Raw genomic sequence first — 16,263 nt, forward strand, 5'->3', positions numbered from 1 at the left:
AGAAAACAAACAAACAAAAAACATGTTTCAAATCAATCTTAAAATAAACTGATACCAGTCCCAGAGGAGAGTTCTCTTTAAGCAGTCCTTGAATTTACATGGAAATAATTGTGAGCTCCCTTGAAGGAAAACGCGCATCTCACGTAACAGTTGTTCTTGGCCTAAGACTAGGGCTCAGAACACCAGGGTTTTAGTCTTGCAGCTACTCCTCACTAGCTATGAGGCTTTGTTCATCCTTTGCCCTCCCTGAGAACAAAGTTCAAATGAACCAAAAGTAAGAATAACCACCTTTAATTCGGCATTGACTAGGTGCTAGGCACTTTACTAAGCATTCGTGGAGCATTATCTCCTGTAATCCTCATGATAACGCTGGGAAGAAGAAGCTATTATCATCTCCAGGAAACCGAGACTCAGAGAGGTTAAGCAATTTGACCAAAGTCACAGATAGAAGAAAGTGACAAACTCAGAGACCAGTGTCATCACCACTATACTCTAATGCATATTGAAAACTACAAAACGCTGAATACATATCAGGCAAGGGCCACACCATAAGAAATCTCAGTAATGCAAGTACCTTTTCAGCGTCTGTTCATTCATTTAATAGTGTGACTGCTTAATGACTCTGGCGATCTGGGGAACAGAAGAGTTTGACTTTTTGAACATTTGAGACTCAGTGTGCATGTCACATGCCATCTCTGTCTCAGTCTACACCTCACCATAAGTGGCAGTTTCCTCCAGCTCGGAGCAGGCACCTATTCCCTTCATAAGGCAGCTCCTAGACAAAACGGGGGTGTGCAGGACATGAAATGTTCAGTTGGAGGAGGAAGGGGACACAGTGGTCTTTGCACATCTTCTGTGTTCAGCCATTTAATGTTAAGAAGCGATTCACTCTACAGACTACAATGGGATGCCGTGCCCAGTATTTCTTCTGAGCTTCCCAACCAGTCAGTGGTTGGGCAGGGTTGGGGGATTATTATTATTCTCCTTCTTTATGGATAAAGAGAATAAAGTCTGAGAAATTCAGTGACTTTCAGAAGGATGGCCATCCAGAAGGTGGGGCGCTACGTCAAGGGTCCTCATTTGGATGGCCCCAAGTGCAGTGTGCTTTCAGTCTACAATATGGCGAAAAACAACCCCTCAGCCCACATCTTTCTCACCTCTAAATGCAAGGGGGGCTGAAGAAGGGGGAGAGAGGAGCCCTTAGTGTAACAGGGTATGTGGACATTTGGATGGCTACAAAAGTACTGGCCCCATTCTGTCGGTCATTTTTCTTTAGACCGGTGACCTTAGGCATACCCAGTAGGAGGAGCTCTAGTCACCTCCTCCCTTGGTGTGTATGTGATGGGGTTCAAGATTTGTGCCCATCAGCTTTGGAGGCATATACTTCTTGCAAAAAAAAAGTGCTGGACTCAGGAAGGAGACCTCAGACTTGCTCCAGGGTTGGAGCAAGCTCTTTGTGAGACTTTGAGCAGGTTTCTTTCTTCTTGAAGTCAGAGGGCATGGGTATGAGCTCTAAGGGCTTGTTTATCTCTGGCCTCCTGCTACGTTTCCAGGGTCCCTTCTCTGTGCCCAGCCCTGTGCTAGATCTTGAGCCCCAGGAATTCATAGTCTAGGGGCAAATTATTCCCAGGCTTCCTCCACTGGGAACAAATCTATCTTACTCTGTAGTTCTTGGTGAACCCTGGAGGCAAGTGGTTGAGCATCTCTCTTGTGCAAGGTACTTTGTGCACATTAGCTCATTTGCTTCTGTGTCACAGAGATTGATATTTCCACTTCCCCAGGGTGGAGACTGAGACTCAGAAAGGATGGAGACTTTCCCAATGTCACACAGGCAGGAAGTTGTAAATTCAGATCTCAAACTCGGGTGCCCTGCCTCCAAAGCTCTTCCTACCCTGATGCTTTCCCCTCCCAGATTAGAAGCTCAGGTATCTCCGGGGCCTTCTGCAGGCCAGGCACTGTTCTCATTGCCTTTCATTCCAGTGGCAGAGACAGCCCATAAACAGGTAAAGAGTAGAAGCACATTTACTTCATTCTGGTAGCTCTCTGGTACCTTCTGACTGACCAGCATTGTCCACTGCCAAGCCTGGCAGAAAGCTAGGCTGCTTTAAAACCCCATGCAGGGGCAGTCAGCTGGGAACAGAGTGAGTGGTCGAAACAGCTCCCTTAGAAGCCTCAAGAGAAAACCCAGATTCAGAGGTTTGAGTCTTTGCCAACATCCCCTACTTCATGCAGGCTGAAGGCACGGCACAGGTGCAAATCTGGCCCCAAGAGAGGGGAGCTCATGTGTATGGGCCCCCTTCCAAGACCCAGGTGATCTCAGGGGTCAGTTAATCTAGAGGCAACTGTCCCTGCCATTTACTGAGAACTTGCATGAGCCTCTGGGCCTCAATCTGCACATCAGTAAAGTAGGGTTAATAACTCTGCTCTTTGCCTGCGTCAGGGTTTCTGGGATGGTGATGAACAAGGTATGGTTGTGCGTGTGTTCCAAACCACACAGGGCATGGTCCTAAACCACACACTGCCGTGAGCACGTTTTTTTTTAATGATCAGAGGTTGGCATTGGCTCAGAGGATTTTTGCCATCAGAAGGGTAATGGGAAATGTGTGTCCTGACCCCTGAGGATCCCACAGTCTCATCAGCAGCTCCACTGCACTGAGGAGACCTGAATCTGTAATGTAGCTGTGAGCATTCTGGGTCAAGGGCTGCAGTGTGTATGTGCCTTTCTACTTTGGGGATCCTCCCCATGGAGCACGTAGCTGTTCGCTCCCTTTGCTCCCTCCTCCTTCTCCTGCAGTAAGGGCTCCTTCCTGTTCCAGACACCCAACTGGGGCGAGAAGCCAGGCAGAGGCCTTGCCTTCACACAGACCTTTTTCGCAAGAACTGAGCACTGCTCAGCTTGCAGGACACCACTGGGCTTGGCATCTGGGTCCTGCCTGGGTAGCCTGGCTCGGCAAACCAGTGACCTGCAAATCACAGTCTCTTTGAAGGGAGGGTGTTGGTGAGGGGAGCTCCATTTTTCAGCTGGCTTATGCAGGCACCTGGGAGCATGACACTGCCTATTTCTGAACTTTTAGGAGCCCATGCTGGCCTCAACTGCATTCCTGCCTAGCTCTTTCCCACAGCTTCCTTGACAAAAGGCCCAAGGTAACAGGTTTCTGGAGGTGGAACTGCCCCAGGAAGGAGAGGGATGCTGTTGAACTCCAGGACAGAGTTGAGGCTCAGAAGTGTGCACATTTCTAGGGAGTATGCAGACCCGGGGGCCAGCCCTGTGGGCGTGGGCCTGGGGTTCCTCAAACTCTGGGCTGGCCTGTGTAGGCTGAGGCCTCTTGCTTTTACTGAGAATCCACAGCTGAAAAGCCCAGTGTTTCCCTTTTTACAGATAGATATTTGGGTTATAAGCTACCCCTGGGGTGCTGCATTCCAGACTTCTGGGGAGGAGCGACATGAGCTTCTAAGATTTGGGCAACAAATTTTGATTTCCACAGTTGATATAGAATAATTTGTTGGAAACCTTCCTCCTCCCCTTTTACTTTTCCTTTCCCTCCCCTTCCTTCCTGCCTTTCCCTTCTCCTCCTCGTCTCCCTCCTCCCTTCTCACCAGATCTCCAACCCTTAAATTCCAAAGTTAGAAAGGCAAGCATCAGCCACAGGGAAGTGGATTTGACCACTGGGCACTCAAACCCAAGGCCCAGGCATGTCTCTGTTGTCATTGCCTCCCTCTCTCTTGCTCCGGGCCTCCTCAGCACAGGCCTGTCTTTGTCTGCCTCCCTCCAGTGCTGCAGGTTTCCATCACCCTCTCGAGTCCCCATCCTGAGGCAGGGCTGGCATAGGTGCTCACTTGCTCAATCACTGCCCTGACCCTGAGAGCTCCTGCTTCTATGTCCCTGGAGCTGTGGCTCAGTAGATGGCACATAGTAAATGCTCAATAAGATGCAGCTGCTGTTCATCTTGGCCAGAAGTCCCTTAGAAATCATGTAGGCCACCCACATTGCTGGACACAAGAGAAGGCCAGTGTCATACAGAGGGGAAGGGATGCATCTAAAGGTCGTTGTCTCTAGGCCTTACATAGGAAATGGGAAGAGAACAGAGTTATTTGCAGTTATTTGCAGAGTACCATTTTCTCCAGTAGTTCATTCACATCTGCAGATGCCAGCTGAGCCCTGTCACGAGGCTTTGGGGTTACCAAGATGAAAAGGAAACTACCTGGCCTTCAGAGAGTTACGTGATGAAGGTGGGAAATGCATAGACCTAACATGGCAGCCTCAAGGTTGGCCATAGCACCTAGGATGGGGATGGAAGGGGTAGAAGGTGAGACTGTGTTATCATAGAGATCCTTGAGGGCCTGAGGGTGGAGGGTGTGCTTTAATCCACTAGCCCATGCAAATTGTTCAACAATGTACAAGACTATAACGGCAGGGCCCAAGGGAATTCTGGAGGGGATGATGTTTCTCTCCTCTCGCTGGAAGCTTCAGAGCACCTGAGAACAGGTGCACAATGAGAAGTTAAACAACTTTTGGGACTGCTGGATCACTTGCACGGTTTGGAAATGGTCATTCTGCTTGCACTATGGAAGAAATCTTTATGTTTTTCTGCTTCAGAAAGGTTGCCCACCCACTCTCTTGCGAACAACGGGCCTACATGGCCCCCTGCAGTGTGAGGAAGGCAACTTGGAAAGAACTTATTTCCTTCCAAGAAGATGCTCAGTTCATGCTCTAGGTCAGAGGTTGGCAAACTACAGCCTGTGAGCTAAATCCAGCCCACAGGCTGTTTTGTAAATAAACTTTTATTAGCACACAGTCATGCCCAGTCATTAACATATTGTCTACTACACAGGGCTTCAACAGAGACCACATGGCCTGCAAAGCCTAAGATATTTACTACCTGGGCTATCACAGAAGAAGTTTGCCAACACTTGGTCTGTATCACTGGGCATATGGTTCATTTGTTTACCCTAATAAATGGTACTCATTTCAGGTAGAATTACAGGCCCTCACGCGGCCACATGTTTAGCTTCCCTTCCTGTGCCAAAGCTGGCCCCAACTCCACACTCCCAATTCCACCCTTCTCAAAAGTTTTTGCCCCTAAAACTGTCCCTTTTCCTTCCATTTCTCCTTCCATCAGCATCCAGAGAGATCTTTTTCAAAAAGACGAAGCCAATCCTTCCTCTGCTTAAGCCCCCCGATGGCTTCCCTACAAACAAAATACAATCCAACCCACTTCCCATAGCCTGCAAGACCCTCTGCAAACTCACGACTACTTCCCTGGTGCATTGTGTGACAGGCACACTGGCTGCCTGCCCGTCACTGGAACAGTCCAAAAGCCACACCCCAGAGCCTTCCCACTTGCTGCCCTCCTGCCTAGAGTGCTCTGCCCCCAGTCCTTCTCCTGGCCTGCTCGGAGCCACCAGCCATTCTATCACATCACTATTTTTTATATCACATCACTATTTTTTCAGTCTTTGAAAGAATACTGCATATACTCTTATCTTGTTCTTGTTGTTCACTTATCGTTTGTCCCACTAGAATTCCAGCTCCTTCTCTCTGGTTCCCCACTTCTCTCCCTGGCCTGTGCTCATTCTCATGGAGGTGTCTGTTCTGGGCCCCCTAGGCAGCCCTGCCTGCCCTTTACTGTCAGATGCCTTCATCTCTGTAGGGTAGGGGAGCCCAGTGCCACTCTGTAGGTGCTTCTTTTCCTATAATAAGCTTCAGGCCCTAAAGTTGTCTAGCATTAGGGCTGCCCATGTGATGCTGTCAGCAAAACTAAACATTTTCTTGCCTCTTTTCCTCCCTCAAGTCAAGTCCTTAGAGTTTAAAACAATGAACTTGGCCTACATAAAATACCTCCAGGAAGTCAGTCCTCAAACACCAACTCCCAACATCTGCTTTCTGAATATATGGCTTCAAACAGCTAAGTGTACAGTATCTAACTGCTGTCCATCCTTTTGTTTTTTTTAGCCACATGACATCTAAGGAACTTAGAAAATGCCTTGCCCTTTCCTGTAGTTAAATTTGACATAAAATTACTTTATTGGCAGCATATTAACAAACAAAAATCTCCTGTGTTTTTCCCGGTAATTCAGTTTCAGTTTTCCAGGTAAGAAAAAGATAATTATGAATGACTATGAGGAGACAGATTGTTTTGAGGTTTCCGTTAATAACACATTCAGAGTGAACCTTCTTCCTCTGTCCCAGTCAGTGGTGTGCTGATGACAGAGTGGTACAACCAGAATGAAATATACTGTGGGAACTCACCCTGATCCCAACACCCTCATCAACACCATCACCACCATCACTATTGCTACCAGTACCACCACCACCACCCTCACACCACCGCGACCTCCACCACCACTACCCTCACCTTCACTACCACCACCACCCTTTAAATCAACACCATTACCACCATCACCATTGCTACCACCATCCCAGCATCCCAGTTGCCACTACCACATCCACCACCATTACCACCACCACCATCGTCACTACCACCATTACCTCTGTCATTACTACCTCCATCACCTCTACCATTACCATGATTACTATCACCATCCCTTCTATCACCACCACCCTACCACTTCTCTCTCTCTATCTCTCTCATGTACATGCACATGGTTAAATGACACTTTTCATGATGCAATCATAGACACTGTCCACATACAGTAAAATAAGTACGTGTTTTTAAATTGTCAGTATTTTCAATACAGAACCTACTCTTGTTGCTATGTGCTTTGGGACTGTGGGACATCAACATGGGTCTATGGCCAAAATTGATTTAGGATTCATAAGAAAGGGCTATATCTCCAAATGCGCACTTTTAAAAAAGATAAGTTTGCATGAGGGATCTTTCACTTCATAAAAGGATATACTGAGGATTTCCTTTCAGTGACAAATTTTTGCTGCATTTTATTATGATTTGGTTTACAAAAGTTAGCCTTTCACACAGCTGTTCAGGAGCGCAGCCAATGACTAAAGGCAGATCTGCCTTGAATAGCAAATGCTGCTGAGTAAACCATGTTACAGGCTATTTTAGGACCACAAAGAATGTGTTTGCATTTTCAAGAGTAGAAAGAGAGATCATATTTATTTGGTATCTACACTATGCCACACACTATGCTAATTACATTGCTAAGCTCATGCAATCCTTACAAGAAATTTACGAAGGCTTTACTTTCCCCATTTTGTACGTAAGAAAACAGGCTTGGCCGGGCGCGGTGGCTCAAGCCTGTAATCCCAGCACTTTGGGAGGCCGAGACGGGCGGATCACGAGGTCAGGAGATCGAGACCATCCTAGCTAACACGGTGAAACCCCGTCTCTACTAAAAAAATACAAAAAAAAAAACTAGCCGGGCGAGGTGGCGGGCACCTGTAGTCCCAGCTACTCGGGAGGCTGAGGCAGGAGAATGGCGTAAATCCGGGAGGCGGAGCTTGCAGTGAGCTGAGATCCGGCCACTGCACTCCAGCCCGGACGACAGAGCCAGACTCCGTCTCAAAAAAAAAAAAAAAAAAAGAAAGAAAAAAAAAAGAAAACAGGCTCATGGAGGGAAAAATGACTTGCCCAAGGTGACCACCAATTAGAGACAAAATTTAAACAGACCATGAGGGCTCAGGGCTTACCTCAAGCCCTCTAATCACCCTACACTGCTAAGTTCTTCTATCAGAATTTGTCGTGCAGAAGGTCTTCTTCTTCTTCTTCTTCTTCTTCTTCTTCTTCTTCTTCTTCTTCTTCTTCTTCTTCTTTTCTTCTTCTTCTTCTTCTTTTTGTATAATCAAATTATCCATTTGCCTACAAAGCCTATAATGTGCAAGGAGTGTGCAGTGGTCCAGTCAGTGTACCCTGACACTTGAGAGCTCATTAAGGGCCCAGTAGGATCAGCAAATTATCAGCAGCCAAGCTACCCTAATGTATATCATAAAACTACAATAGGAGATTTCTTCTCTGAGGTCACTGCTACCTGGCACTATCCTGTGATGTACAGTTTGGAAAACCTTGGGTCAAATACAACAGTCCCTACAGGCAAGTCAAAATGCTGTGGTTGAAACTAAAAGTGATTTTTTATCCTCAGTGTAAGTGTGAAGAGCTGACATGATCTGCCTTTCTTTTAGCACCCCAGAATTACCTCTGGGTTCATTCAGGGAAGGCTGACTTACTGCTGAGGTGTCCACACATCCACCACTATACATGCCTGGGGTTCTTGGGGTTCTGCTACCTGGGCTGAACTCTGGACCCCTGAGTGCCAAACTCTGCTCTGCCACTATCTATATGACTTTTAGTAAGCCACCTGCAACTCATTTGCCTCAGTTTACCCATGTGTAACAAGGACCCTGAGCAAAGCACTGCCTACCTCCTAGGATTCTTGTTAGAATCAAAGGATGATGAAAGAGAAAGTGCATTGTCCACTGAAAGGGCCTGGGATATTATAAAGGCCTGTAGTTGGTAACACCAAGACTTGGATCTGAAGGTCTAGAAAAGTGCAACATCCTGAGAGTCTATATGGATCCCTTTAGCCTACTGTGAGTGCATGAACATGATATACCCCCCCCATACAGCCCTAAAAAGTCTTTGCTACTAGAAGCTGCATCCTGTATGTGTATAAAAATGCAGAACCAACCTGCCAGGTACACACCCCTTGCACAGGCAGTCTCTGCTGAGTTGTTGTGCAGATACGCCTCTTGCTGATTCTGGCCATATTGTTCCCAAAGATGGATCTAGAGGGATTACCCGCATGGCTGAATAGATGGGGGAGCATATGATGAGCTCACCTTTTCAGGGTTCCAGATATAGAGCTGAGCCGGAGGGGCTGGGAGGCAGAAGAGTGGGTGCAGCAGAGTAGGCTTGCGGAAGACAAAGCCTTCAGAAAAGTTTCTTGCCCGAAGCAAATGCAGTCCATGCTAGAAGGCACATTCCCAGCCAGGAAGAGAGTGCAACGTCCTTTCCAGCTCAAATGGCAGTGACCAGTGGGTCTCCCCAAACTCTGTCATAGGATATTAGGGCTTTACCAAGCACTGTTCAAGTTGCAGTTTTAGACAGGAAAGGGCACTTGGCCTTAAGAAGGTACAGAAGCCAACTCCCTGGTCACTGCATTTGTTCATGCTCTTTCCCTTGGCCCTCAGCCTCTGGATGCCATCATTTGGCCTGAAGATAGGAAAAGTGTTGCCTACATCTACCTCTGGTACTAGCAAAGGTCATGGTACAGTGTGGTGTGGACCAGCAGCAGGAACAGAAAGGTGCTTCTCTAAGGAAGCTGCAGAGATTTCTCTGCCAGTCTGGAGATCAGCTTTGGGTCCTAGCTCTCCCTGCTGCTCTTCCATATGCCTCCAATGATGCAAGTTTCCAAGAAGATCCAGGCTGCGAAAAACAGTGTGACGGTTCCTCAAAAAGTTAGTTCAACATAAAATTACTCCATGACCTAGCAATTCTACTCCTTGGTATACACCCAAAAGAACCAAAAACAAGTGTTCAGCAAAAACTTGTCTGCTAATGTTCACAGCAACACTATTCACAATAGCCAAAAGACAGACAGAAACAACCCAAATGTCCATCAGATGAATGGACTGACAAAGTGTGGCACGTCCACACAATGGAATATTATTTGGTTAATTTCATGAATCACATGAAAGTTAATTTCATGAATCACAAAAGGAATGGAGTGCTGAGGCATGCTACAACATGGATGAGCCCAGAAAACATGATGCTGGGTGAAATAAGCCAGGCACAAAAAGCCACATATCGCATGATCCCATTTATATGAAATGTTCATAATAAGCACATTTATAGAAACAGAAGGTAGATAAATGTGTTGCCAGGAGCTGGGGGAGGGGGATTTCCATTTGGGATGATGAAAAAGTTGTGGAACTAGATAGTGGTGATAGTTACACAACATTGTGAATGTCCTAAATGCTAGTGAATTGTACGCTTTTAAAAAGTTAATTTCATGCTATGTCAATTTTACCTCAATTTAAAAAGAGAGGACCTAGACCATGGGAAGAGTCTTTAAACTGACTCCTTAACCCACATTCCCTCCAAGCCTCAGCTGCTCTGATGCCAAGATTCTCGTGGCATCAGAGCTCACCAGCCTGGCTCTAAATCTACGAAGTGGGGTCAATATTTCTGCAGGCTAAAAGTTGGCCCTCAGGAGCTAAAGTGTGTTTATTCAGTAAGCATGTGGCCCCTTTGCTGAGCTATGGAGGCATGTTCTGGACATAAATTGTTTGAAATGTGGCCATTGATAGCAGCATCTCTCTTTGGTGTGTCCTAGCAGGAAGAGATCACAGACAGGATGCCCCTCTAGGTGTTCTGAACTAATCAGGTGTCTCTGGAATCTTCTCCCACCTACACAGCAGTTGAATTTCTCAAGCAGGGAAATTTTCTGCGTGGTCTGAAGCTTGTTGCCATTTTATTTAGCCTACTGTTGGAGCACAGAGAGAGGTAAGGTCACCTCTGGCCTAAGCTTCAAAGTTCATCCCTCAAGCCTTCTAAGGCCCAGTACCTAATTTTGTTTTAATTTTATATTCTGTTTCATAAGAGGACTCCAGATTATATAAGCTTCAGTCCCAAAACTAGAGACCCAAACACCTTAGTACAGGGAAGAAAGCTCTGATTAACCAGCAACTGTTTTTTTTTTCTTCTCTTTATTCTTTCCAGCTCTACTGAGGTATAATTGACAAATTAAAAATGTGTAATATTTAAGGTGGACAATGTGATGATTTGATATACTATATATTGTGAAATGATTACCACAATCAAGTTAGTCAATGCATCCATCCATAACTTCATCTAGTTCTGTTTGTTTCTGAATTCATAGAACTTTTTTAAAATCATAGAAACAGTAGAAGAGTAGTTACTGAGAGTTGCAATGGGTGGGGTGTGAAATGGGGAGATGTCAGTCAGTGGGTACAAATTCTCAGTTATAGGATGCATAAATTTGGGCAATCTAATGTACAGCACTGCGGCTATATTTAATAATACTGTATTGCATATTTGAAATTTACTGTAAGGGCAGATCTTAAATGTTCTCATAGCGACTATTTTTCTATTTGCCCCATTTAAACTACTCTAGTTGGTGTCCTGGCAATGACGAGGACTGTCACCTTGTTTCCTGACCTTGCCACTGCAATCCAAATGGGGTTGGTTTTTATCATGCCAGGAAAGGAGGGGGAGGTTGCGTGGGTCCAGCAGATGTGTCTCCTGACTGCCCCTTCCTGGCAGTCTGTCACTGTGTGTTCCCCAGGAGGCCCTGGACCAAAGGCCTTTTCATCTCAGTACCCCAATTTCTAACCTCATAAGGTTACGCTGAAGATGAAAGGAATTGATGTAGTTAAAAGGGCTGAAGCAGGGGCTTGGTAACTGGTTGCTCTTGTTATGTCCCCTGCTTGTAGAGGAAGTTGGTATAGTCTCTCTCTCTCTCTCTCTTTCTCTAGCTCTAGCCCTCCTTCAACCATTTCCTTATCATCTGAATGCCATCTTGGCCCATTTCCTCCAAGCCCCACTTCTGCTTAAGGACAGGGCTCTGGAGGTTGACAAACCCAAGTTCACTCCCTGGTTCTACCACTTTTTAGCCAGCCACATGCCCTTAAGCAAGTGACATTCCCTCTCTTCAACTGGGCACCCTCATCTGTACAATGAGGGTGGGAGTGATCATATTAATACTAACTTCCTTGAGTCACTGGGAGCATTAAGGTAAAGCCTAAAACGCATTTGGCACTGTGCCTGTCACTTAGTAAGTATTCCAAAGTCATTCTTGAAGTCTACTTATAAATCAGGTCTCTCTTACTAAAAACAAAAGGAAATGGAGAAAGGGAAGAAAGGAGAAAGACGGGAATAAGGAAGGAAGAGAGGGAGGGAGGAAGGAAGGAAGGAAGACAGGCAGGCAAGACTCTAATCTTTGCTCCTTGTTCTCTCTAGCCACTCACACTCAAGTTCCAGCCCCTACCAATTTGGAGATGATTCTCTGATAAACCTCTAAACTACAGACAACTCTGTTCTTCATTTCTAAGATGAGGATGATAATGGGAATATCTTTCTCATAGAGTTGTAAAGATAACTATGTGAATGCATACAAAGTGCTTAGTACCACAATAGTCATTTGTGTCTTGTGATTCCAGTAGTTTTGGGCAGAGGATTGTGTGCCCTGGTCAGAGTGCCCGCAGGCAAGGTTGCCACTCATCTGATGGGGCCAATCCAACAGACATGGAGCCCAGAAACAGGCTTCCATGTTCAATCCCATGTCCTGTTCTTGGGAAGGCACTCCCACTCCAAAACACAAAACCACTGGGTTTATCTGGGCCACCCTGATGAAAGTCACACTCCCCTGAACAAAGATCCTCACCACAAGGGCACCTGGATCATCCTGCTCTGTGAAGTACTGAAAGAGTGAGGCAGAAAATGGAGTGACTGCTTCCAGAAATGGAATTACCTCAAGTCATATCAATTCTCTTGGGAAGAGCCCTTTGGGTTTGTATAGTTCTTTAAGGTCTGAGAGACAGTGGAGAGGCAGGTCCCAAGGAGTGCTAGTGCAGAAGTAACATACTATGGCAGCCTGGCATGGGTCAGATCATAAGGGGAGCCAGCCAGGGCGTGGAGGCAGGACTAGCAGGGCCTGGCAGTAAGAAGAGATATTGCTACTGCATTCACACAGTCCCAATCAGAAGTCTTAGAGATTATCTGGAGGGAGAGCTGTGGCTACCCCATATAGTATGTGATTTCCACACAGCCCAAACTACCCTAATTAATAATGACCCAGAACCTGATTATTTCTAGCTCTCAGATTAGCAGTGGCTCCTTATTGCCCAAGCTTGGTTCTGCCAGGTGTCCTGTCCCTAAAATGCACCAGTAGCCCCTCTAAAAACCCACTTGGCTCATCAGGGCCCAGTCCAGGGCCCTCCCCACCTATCCCATTCCTAATTCCATCAGCATTAGCAAGAAGCCCGCCACTGCCTCAGGGACCTGGCATCAGGAGACTCAGCCAAGATGGTGGCACCTGTGAGAGGATCTACAGGTAGCCATGTCCGGGTAGCCAGAGACCAGGCGGCAATGGGGAAGAGCATAAGTGTCCCCTGTTCAATATGCCCTCATCAGCCAAATCTGGGGCCTCAGTTTGGGCTTTGTGGTGTGAAGGTACCACCACCCAAATGGGCCTGGAGCCACTAGCGTGGCTGCCCTCCTTCTCCCTGGGTGGCCCTGGAGGTGAGTTACACTTGCAGCATTCCTGGGTGGTCCTTCTGTGCATGGGCTCTAGGTGGAGGTGTGGAAAGCTGAGGACAGGGTCAGGCACAGTCCAGGGCAGCCTAGAGATATTTACATCATGATGATGGGATTTGACAGCCCACTTGCCTGTGCGGTATCTGGACCCCACCAGCTCGCAGAGCATTTGGGGGTTACTGCTTGAGAGTGTTTTCCACTGGTCTTGTCACTCCCTAGGTGAAGGAAAGTCTGGCTTTTGTAGGAACTGCCCGGGTCCCTGGTGGAGTATTTCCTTTCTTACCTCTGAATTATTCTGCCTCTTTAGAGCATTGTAGAAAAGGGGTGCATCCTGGTGACATTTTCCCAGCATCAGATGGTTGGAGACCGCAATGAGGAGGCTCCACACAATTCATAGCCTTCAGCCAGCCCCCTTGCTGAAGTGCTGCATGGGACAGAGAAGGCCAAACCAATTGGAGAGGGACTCGATGGAAGCCACACATGGAGTCTTTGTTTTGTGGTCCAGTACTTACTGTGGTTGCCCTGCTCCCATTGACCTGAACCATCCACCTCCCAAGAAAGGGAAGCTTCCTGTTCTTGGAGTTGGCACTAGGAACCACCCTCAGTGGCTTAAACAGATTTATTTTAACTATGAGGTAGTGCACTAGATGAACTAGACTATAGGAGATGCCAGCTCTGTAGCCATCATTTCACAATGCAGCCGTACCTAAGAGCCTAGGACAGGCCAGACCTGGTGGTTGGGGCAGGGTTGGGCCACAGCTGGAGGACTGAAAGTGGGATCTCACCCTGAGTTACAGAGGCACTCCCTGATGGCCAGGCAACACTCCTGTGGGGGGCTTTGTCATCGGAAAATAGGAGTCCATGATCTCTAGAAGGTTGGAAGCACCATGGTGAGATAGGATGTGTGTCCAAGAGTTAAACTGGTTTGGAGTTCTCTTTTAACACAATCATCACCACGCCTTCCTTTAGTCTATGCTGGACTTTGACCGTAAAAAACCAAACTTGAAATTGGGATCCCTGCAGCAACTGGTGAGGCACCTAGGAGAGGGTTGGTTTGGGTCCCATATGACTGACATACAGCAGAACAAATATTGGCTTGGGAACCAAACCAGCCCTCTCTTAGGCTTGTTAAGGCCCCATTCAGGATAGTTGCCTCGAGGTGGTTGGAGAGCTGGCAGCCTTTCTGGTGACTGGTGACTTGGTAGTACTCTCTAATAGAATATGTCAATAAGCACAGCTCATTTGACCAGAATTGTAGGCCACCTTTCTTGATCCAACAAGTGCAGACCTGCTACTCTCAGGATTCACATTGCTAGTCTCCCGGACCCCACAGTCTATGTTCAAGTAATTCCCTATTTAAATGTCATGGATGTATTTGGGGAGGCTCATAATTTGATTCAAGTAACAGTCTGATCTGTGCCTCTCACTGAGCTGGTGCAGATAATACTTTCTTTAAGAGTGTGTGCAAGTAGCTCTCCTCAGCCTACTCTCACCCCCAGGGAAAGAAGCCCTCGTGGATGGAGGAAGAAGATTTATCTTTTCTCTACAAGAGCAGCCCAGGAAGAAAGCACCAGGTAAGCATAAGCTTACCAAAGCTGGGACCCATTCACTTTACAGTGGGGAAACTGAGGCCCCGAGTGTGAAAGGGACCTGCAAGAGGTCACACCACAAGGTCCTTTAGAGGCAAAGTCCAGGGAGAAGTGAGAAGGTTGGGCTTAAATGACCTCTGCCCTGTGGCCCTATTGGCCTCCAACCTCGGTTCTGCCTCCACTTCTCCCTTTGCCTATGTGATTTTGGGCTTGTTAGCCAAATTCAGGCAAAATACAGATTAAGCTTGTGAACCTGGGTCCAGCAGAAACGGGGTCATCTGGATTGGGACAGGGCCCTCTCCTTTGACCTTCAGCTTCTATTACAGCTCCCTCAGGCACCACCTGCTTCCTCTATAGGTCAGCCTCACCAAATCCATCCAGATGTTTCTCTTCTCCCCACAGTAATCATCTCTATCCCACTAATGACAGAACCTGGGAATGTGTTTGGAGAAGACTGGGTGAGGGTTTCTTCCTGTGAAAACAGACTACAGGCCTCACCAGGCTTAACATGAGTGAGTGGGAGCAGCCTGTCTTGAAGGGCCCAGCAGTTCTGACAGTCTAGGAGTTAGAGGCTAGCTCTCAAGAAATGCTTGTTCAATGGCAGAATACTTTGATTCTTCTCAGGAGATGGTACAATACAAATTCTGAGCTCATTAAATTCATATATATCTATAGGTTGAGCATCATTCTTAGAGCTGTCAGTTCTTCCAACTAGCATGCTTACACTACAGAAAAGGTGAAAGTAGTTCTAGAACACTGCCCACCCAGGTCTGCTCATCTCTGCCTTTGTCAGCGCTCTTCCAGCCACGCCAGGCTGCTGCTCAGATAGTTCTGGTAGAAGCCTGTTGAAGCCCCAGCCCTCAGGTCAGGGTGGCTGAAGGCTGACGACTGTGGCAGCCTTCAGAGTGGCAGGTGGTGGCAAGCAGCAGGAGGCAGGAGCTTCCAGGCTCAGCCACCAAGACAGCATCGCTGGCTGTCAGTTCAGTGCTGTCAGGACTAAGCTGCTTGCCTGTCCCTACTTCCACCCCATCCCCCAATCCTAGTGAATGCATCCTTATTTGTAAGAAAGCAACAGAAGCCCAATGCGAGGACACAGGGCCTTGAGAATGACATCAGTAGTGATTACTGCTCCCCAAGTGCTCTCCTCAGTGAGTACAATGGAACCTTTCACTGATGCTGTGAGGCACATATGGTAGGCCAAGTACCCATTTTACAGAAGAAGAAATTGAGCCTCAGGGAGGGGAGTGGCTTGCCCACAGCCATACAACAAACGGAGAAGCTAGGACTTAACCGCCAGTCTTCTGATGCGCATTCCAGGGCCCCTTCCTCCACCCCAGCCTGCATCTGCCTGCATGGAGTGCTGGCTCAGGGCGAATCAAGGACACCAATAAATCCCCGATTTGTAGGTTGAGGTTCTTGCTCCAAACCACCCATTTTCAGAGATTTGCTCCTGAGATGTAACTGACTCCTCTTGAAGCCAA

At 47.2% G+C, this 16,263-nt stretch overlaps 1 protein-coding gene across 50 annotated transcripts in view; it reads left to right on the forward strand.

The window, feature by feature from the left end:
• The window catches only part of MAMLD1 (mastermind like domain containing 1), a 144,324-nt gene that overhangs the window by 77,946 nt on the left and 50,115 nt on the right, over window positions 1-16,263 (forward strand). For 33 of the 50 annotated variants that reach the window (XR_012429786.1, XR_012429787.1, XR_012429785.1 and 30 more), the window contains one exon: window positions 14,693-14,767. The exons of the other annotated variants lie outside the window; for them this stretch is intronic. Coding sequence is in view for 27 of the 33 variants with exons in the window: in XM_074028884.1 (XP_073884985.1) it covers window positions 14,693-14,767 (75 nt within the window). In the remaining 6 variants the exon portion in view is untranslated. The remainder of the gene's footprint in view (window positions 1-14,692; window positions 14,768-16,263) is intronic. 50 annotated transcript variants of the gene reach the window in all.

This window comes from Macaca fascicularis, chromosome X, assembly GCF_037993035.2.
Source record: "Macaca fascicularis isolate 582-1 chromosome X, T2T-MFA8v1.1".
NCBI classification, from domain to species: domain Eukaryota; kingdom Metazoa; phylum Chordata; class Mammalia; order Primates; family Cercopithecidae; genus Macaca; species Macaca fascicularis.